The sequence below is a fragment of the Pteropus vampyrus genome, unplaced genomic scaffold (assembly GCF_000151845.1).
Source record: "Pteropus vampyrus isolate Shadow unplaced genomic scaffold, Pvam_2.0 Scaffold135, whole genome shotgun sequence".
In the NCBI taxonomy this organism is placed as follows: domain Eukaryota; kingdom Metazoa; phylum Chordata; class Mammalia; order Chiroptera; family Pteropodidae; genus Pteropus; species Pteropus vampyrus.
Window position 1 is genome coordinate 6,286,575 of NW_011888916.1, and position 6,000 is coordinate 6,292,574.

At 34.0% G+C, this 6,000-nt stretch overlaps 1 protein-coding gene across 2 annotated transcripts in view; it reads right to left on the reverse strand.

Annotated features, from left to right (window-relative positions):
• EPS15 (epidermal growth factor receptor pathway substrate 15) overlaps positions 1-6,000 on the reverse strand; it is a 116,510-nt gene that overhangs the window by 61,572 nt on the left and 48,938 nt on the right. For both annotated transcript variants that reach the window (XM_011367686.2, XM_011367688.2), the window contains exons 9-10: positions 2,160-2,249; positions 1,056-1,201 (exon numbers count right to left, since the gene is read on the reverse strand). In XM_011367686.2, the coding sequence (XP_011365988.1) occupies positions 1,056-1,201; positions 2,160-2,249 (236 nt within the window). The remainder of the gene's footprint in view (positions 1-1,055; positions 1,202-2,159; positions 2,250-6,000) is intronic.

A 6,000-nucleotide genomic window follows, 5' to 3' on the forward strand; every position in this document is an offset into this window, starting at 1 on the left:
CTGGAAAGCTTTACAAAATCACTTGAAGACAAACAACAAATGTTCTATTCTAGCTTCTTTTTCCCTTTTTCCCCCTCTAAGCTTAGCTTCTGAAGTCCTGATTTGTTTGATTCATTGAAAGCCAATATGGCCTGATGAAAAGACTACAGATTCTAGTGTCAAGAATCCTTGGATTCCAGCTTTTCTATTATTATTTTTGGGATCTTAGTCAAATTTTTAAACTCTCTAAGCCTTAGTTTCTTCATCTAGAAAGCAGAGATAACGGCCATTTTGTAAGGTTACTGTGAATTAAAGACAAAGTGCATCAAAAGTGTGGGCATAATGCCACACCCACGAGAGCTGCCATTTATTGAGTATAGTGCCTCACTGAGGCACTCGAAAGTGGCAGCTATTATTAGTTATATACATATAATCTTTACTGGTTTTGGAGAATCTTATTCCTTTTAAGGCAGATCTACTGCTCCCCTTTGTTCTTTTCTAAGTTTCTCTTTGCAACTATATGGTTCTACTACTAATTTTTGCTGCCCCTTGAAAAACCTCAAGACGACCTCTGATATAGTCCTGTGGATTGGCAGCAGGCACACTATAAAGCATTTTCATATAAGTTATCTCATTTAATGTGAAATTCACTTGAAATACAAGGTTTATCTTTTTTAAGGACCAAATGTGTAATTCCTATGTAAAAGTATAAAGGTATTCATATACCCTACAGAATTATAAAAGTATGCCTTGAAGACACTGTTTTTTTATATTGTTTAAATTTCAGATTTTGGATTATCCCTTAAAAATTTACCTTTAATGAACTGATATAAATAGATGCTGCATTTTAATATTCTAATAACAATTCACTGACACTGTCAATCTTATAAAACTTCAGGTAACTCATTCTCAAGCTCTGTCTGTTATCCAAAAGAAATCCTCAGTTCTAAATTTTCTCTATAAAGAATTCTGGAAAAAAACTATGCTATTTACAAATGCCTTTAATAAGAATATACAAAACTAGATTTGATACAAAACTATATGTGTTTTTAAAACCAATTTAAATAAAGTCTTACCAAATATGGGCTAGTAAGGTAGAAGGTAAACCTGTCTTTAGGAAGATTTCACGAACTTCTAGTCCAGACACAAATCCATCCATATCTTTGTCAGTTTTCAGGAAGATTTCATCATATTTAGCTTTTTCTGCAGGTGATACAACCCACTACAGGAAAAAAAAAAAGGTATTTATATACAGAATTTCTGCCAAAATGAAACAAACTTTTAAGTGTCACTCTTTTAACTCCTGACAGTATCTGTCACAAATTCTGAGCAATTCTACCCCACTAACTACTAACTACGGCAACAGTGTATCACATCCATCACACCCTAATCAAAATGCTGTGGTAAAGACAAAATTACAGAAGAAAACTATAGGTCAGTTGAGATTATTTATAGATGCCCAATTTACTCTCTTTTCAAGTAATGAGTAAATTCAAGCACAGTTAACTCTTGACTTATGAATGATCACCTTAACATAGGTAACTGGGAGAGTCTATATAAAATATTCAGATAATTCTCAATCTTCATTTTTTATAGTTTCATTCAGCATTGTTAATTGTAGCCAAGCTGGCTAATTTGCATATTCTATCATTATTTTCCTTTATTCAACCTGACAAGAAGTAGGTTGGAGGAAAAAACGGTCCCTGGACACCTCAAAATTGGATAACTTGAACCCAAAGAATCAAGAGTTAACTAGAGATTAAACAAACAAAAACATCTATTAATTATGCCAGAGCGAGGAAGCCAGATTAGCATGGGGTATCTGCTACCTCCAACTTTAATTTGAGGTAGATCAAGGCAAAGCCAATGAAACATCCATATGATCTAAGGAAAGCCAAATGCAGAAGGAATTATGTTTTCTGAGATATCCCATTAGGTAGGTTCAACCAGAGGGAGCTCTAAATCTTTGATCCCTTTGATTGTTCTTCTATCTTCATCAAGCAATCAACTGTTAAATGCCATGCACTTTGTTTTTAAAAAATAGTGCTTTAACACTGATAAATCTATACCTGTCTTAATGATGCTTTGGTAGGCATTTTATCTACAGGTGGTAAGGAGTGGTAAGATTCCTTGGCTGATGTTGAAGTGGGGATCAACTGCATAGAGCCTGATATACTGACCGTTTTCCTCTTAGAAGGTGGCACCAAGGCTGGAGGCAAGGACATTGGCACAGGTTCTTTCTCCAATGCACAGTATACCAAAAACATGGCCTTCAAAATAGATGAACCAGGGTCATATATATTAAAATAATTTAACGACATCTACTCATTAAATTGATTATTGCTCAACTTTGTTCAAACTGTCTCAAATCTCTTTTTTTAAGAAATTAGGCTGGGAAGGAAAAGAGGAAGAACAGAGGAAGAGATAAAAGGAAGGAAGAATAAAAAATGTACCCTTCAACTAAAGTTCTTGCAATGTTAAAAGCAAACAACCTGGGAAAAAAATATTTGCAAAGAAAGAGCTAATCTCTCTAATTCTATATAAAGAGTTCCTATAAATTAACTTTAGAAAAACCAAATCCAATAGGAAAATGGGCAAAGAGTATGAACAGATATTTTACAGAAAAGCAAATACTATAAAGGGCCTATCCTTAACGTACAAAAATATGTTCACTTTTACTCACGAGAAAACTGCAAGTTAAAACTAAATTAAAATACCATTTCCACCTAATTGGCAAAAATCCAAAGTTTCATAACATACTTTGTCAGCTAGATGGAGCAAACAGGTACTTTCGTACACTGCTAGTGGGAGCTCAAACTGGTACCAAGTCTATGAAGGGCAAACTGGCAACATCTACCAAATTTATTTATTTCCCCTTTGGCTCAGCAATCCCCTATCTGGAAATCTAACTTCAGATTTACCTGCCCACATAGGAAACACTACATGAAAAAAGGTTATTAATTACAGAATTGTTTGCATCAGCACTCAAGTGCTCATCAACAGAAGACTAGTCAAAAAATTATGGTAGATCCATATGATGAAATATTATGAAAAAAAAGGGAAACATTCTGTATCTTAACTGTGGTGGTACTTTCACAGGTATATACAATCATAAAGCTCATCAAATTATGTATTTAAATTAAATGCAGTTCATTGTATATAAAACAGTCCTCAATAAAGTTTACCGAAAAAAAAAAAAAAAGAATCATGGAGCTCTCTCTATAAAAAGATATCCAACATACACTGTTAAACATGAAAAAGTATGGTGTTGAACAGTATGCATAACAGTGTGTATACTGTATTATCTTCTGTGGCAAGGGAATAATAATTATTCATACTTGTTTATATTTGCATTTAAGAAATTCTAGAAGGATAAACAAGAAACTACAGACTGTCCTAGGATATCCCCTCCATTTTGAATGCAAGGAACCTTTAAGACTTTCAAAAGATGAAAATTTTCCATGACTATCTTCAAGCACATGAAATTACTCAAAGCAACTTGGAACCTCCAGAAAGATTCCAACAGCAACTGGAAGGAAGCTTGAATATTTCTTAATTTTTCCTTCCATTAAAAATGACAATTCTACCCAAAAAGAAGTTAGCTTCTATTTCTAAGTTAAGTTTTCTAGGGCTTTCAAATTAGTATTTATTGAGCACCTAATACAATAACACTGATCCATGATTTCTGTGATTACTAATATCGTTTTAAAATAAAAGAAACTAAGGCTAAGAGATGCTAAGTAATTTGTCTGATATTTTTTAGGAAGTGATAGAGTAAGGTTCAAACCAAGATCTTCTGGCTACAAAGCACTTTTTTCCAGATTCGATCAGCTTTATTAGGAGTGTACATACAATTCTATAATGCCATGCTGTCCTCTACAACCAATAAGACTAACTTTTAACCCACTGGTACCCAAATTGAAGTAGGCATCAGAATTACCAGGACAGTTTGACAAAGCACAGATTTTTGGGTCCTGCTCTCAGAATTCTAGATTCAGTAAGTCTGGAGTTAGGCCTGAGATTTTGCATTTCTGAGAAGTTCCACAGGTGATGTTGATGCTGTTTGTCCTGGTACCGCATTTAACAATTTGACCCAACCAAGAATTTTCCTCTCTCCATTTACTAGTCAACCTGAAGAACTCAATTTCAGTTTTAGAAACACACAAACTTTCTATTTCCAAAAGCTTGAAACTCCAGAAAAAAAAAACCAATCTGGCTAGCACAACCTTTTGACCAAATTCACATTATATGTAATATTATTAGATTGGCACTGAGCTAAAGAAGTGACTAACATGCACATTAAAAGTCAGCATCCCTCTTGTTGCAGATGGGAGTCATTTCCTGGAAAAGTGGACACTAGAAACAAAAAAAGCAATGTCAGCCATCTGCTGCCAATAGACAACACATTTTTTGAAAGTTAAAAAAATACTATGTTACTAATTCCGTGTTGCTTTGACAATAGTTTCCCTGACAAAACTGAAGTCAGAAATGTTACAACCAAATAAAACAGAGAAAGCGAATAGTACACTGCTAGGTTGTGATTTTGTTTTCTTATAATATTGTACTTTATCCTAATCAAAGTCTGCCATCAAAACAAATACAGCAACTAAATCAAATGACACACCACGCTCACATGCACAAAAAAATCTGGCTGGCAACTCATTTTTAAACTGAAATGTACTAGAACAAATGCATTTACACAGCTAGGGATAGATACTTAACAAAGAAGCATTTAGAATATCTTTTTGATGATTTCAAAATAAAAATATCAAAAATAAATCTAAATATCAAAAATAAAGCTTACTTCAGGACAGCAGGAAAAAAAAGGGATTTCATTTCACGGTTGCAGTCAAATACCAGTACCTGCTCACTTTTTTTTTTTTTTTTCATTCTCTGTGCTTTCAGGAGTATTTCACAAAATTTAGTGGCCATCAATTACCTAAAGGGCTTGTTAAAACACAGGTTTTTCAACCCTACCCCAGAGATTCTGATTCAGTTGGTCCAGGGTATGGCCTGAGAATTTGCATTTCTAGTAAGTTCTCTGGTAATGCTGATGTTGCCGATGGAAGATTATACTTTGAGAACTAGAATTTAGGAGCTTCATTAGGAGTTTCATTTGCTCATTAGTCTAGTCAATCAATTAAATTGTCAGTTATAATTTCTTAAAATAGCACTCTAGGATGAAACATCAGGCATTTCTTGTGTTTTTCAAATTAATACAAGTTTCCTTCATCATGTTAGTTCAACAAAACATTACTGAGAAATTTCTAGCTACTGGGCATTGTGCTAGGCACTAGAAATACAAAAGTGAAAAGAGTTCTCACTTTTACAACCCAATTAAAGTAGCAAGCATGTAAAAAGTTAATTTCGATATAAGCATGTAAATGCTAATATAGACAAGTACAGGTCCTTTATAAATTTCCAAGTGCCAAAAATTCCTTATAATAATGAGGACCCAACAAATGCTATTTACGAAAATTTAGACCACTTTCAGTCTAAAAACTTACCTGACAGAAAAATTTAAGACTTAATAAGAATATAAAAAGGAGATACGTATGAAGACAGAATACAAAGGAAAATGATCATAAGGCTATAAAGTGGGAAAAGGGGAAAATAGTAACTTTATGGTAGAGAAACCTGACAAACATCACTTTAATCAAGTGATGAAGATTATCATCACCAGTGATGGCATGAGGGCATCATGTACTGCTCCCCGCTCCTGATAAATGTGATGAGAAAGTCATTTCACGTCTGTGGTATTCTTTCCAAAAACCCATACCCCTAGCCTAATCATGAGAAAAACATCAGACAACCTACACTGGGAGACAGTCTACAGGATAACTAGCCAGTACTCCTCTATAATGCTATAGTCATAGAAAAAAAGGACAATACTGAGAAATTATCCAGAGAGGCTGAGACATGGCAATTAAATAAAATGTGGTAGCCTAGATTGGCTCCTGGGATAAAAAAGAAAAACCCAAATAAAGTCTGGAGTTTGATTAACAGTAATGTACCAATGTT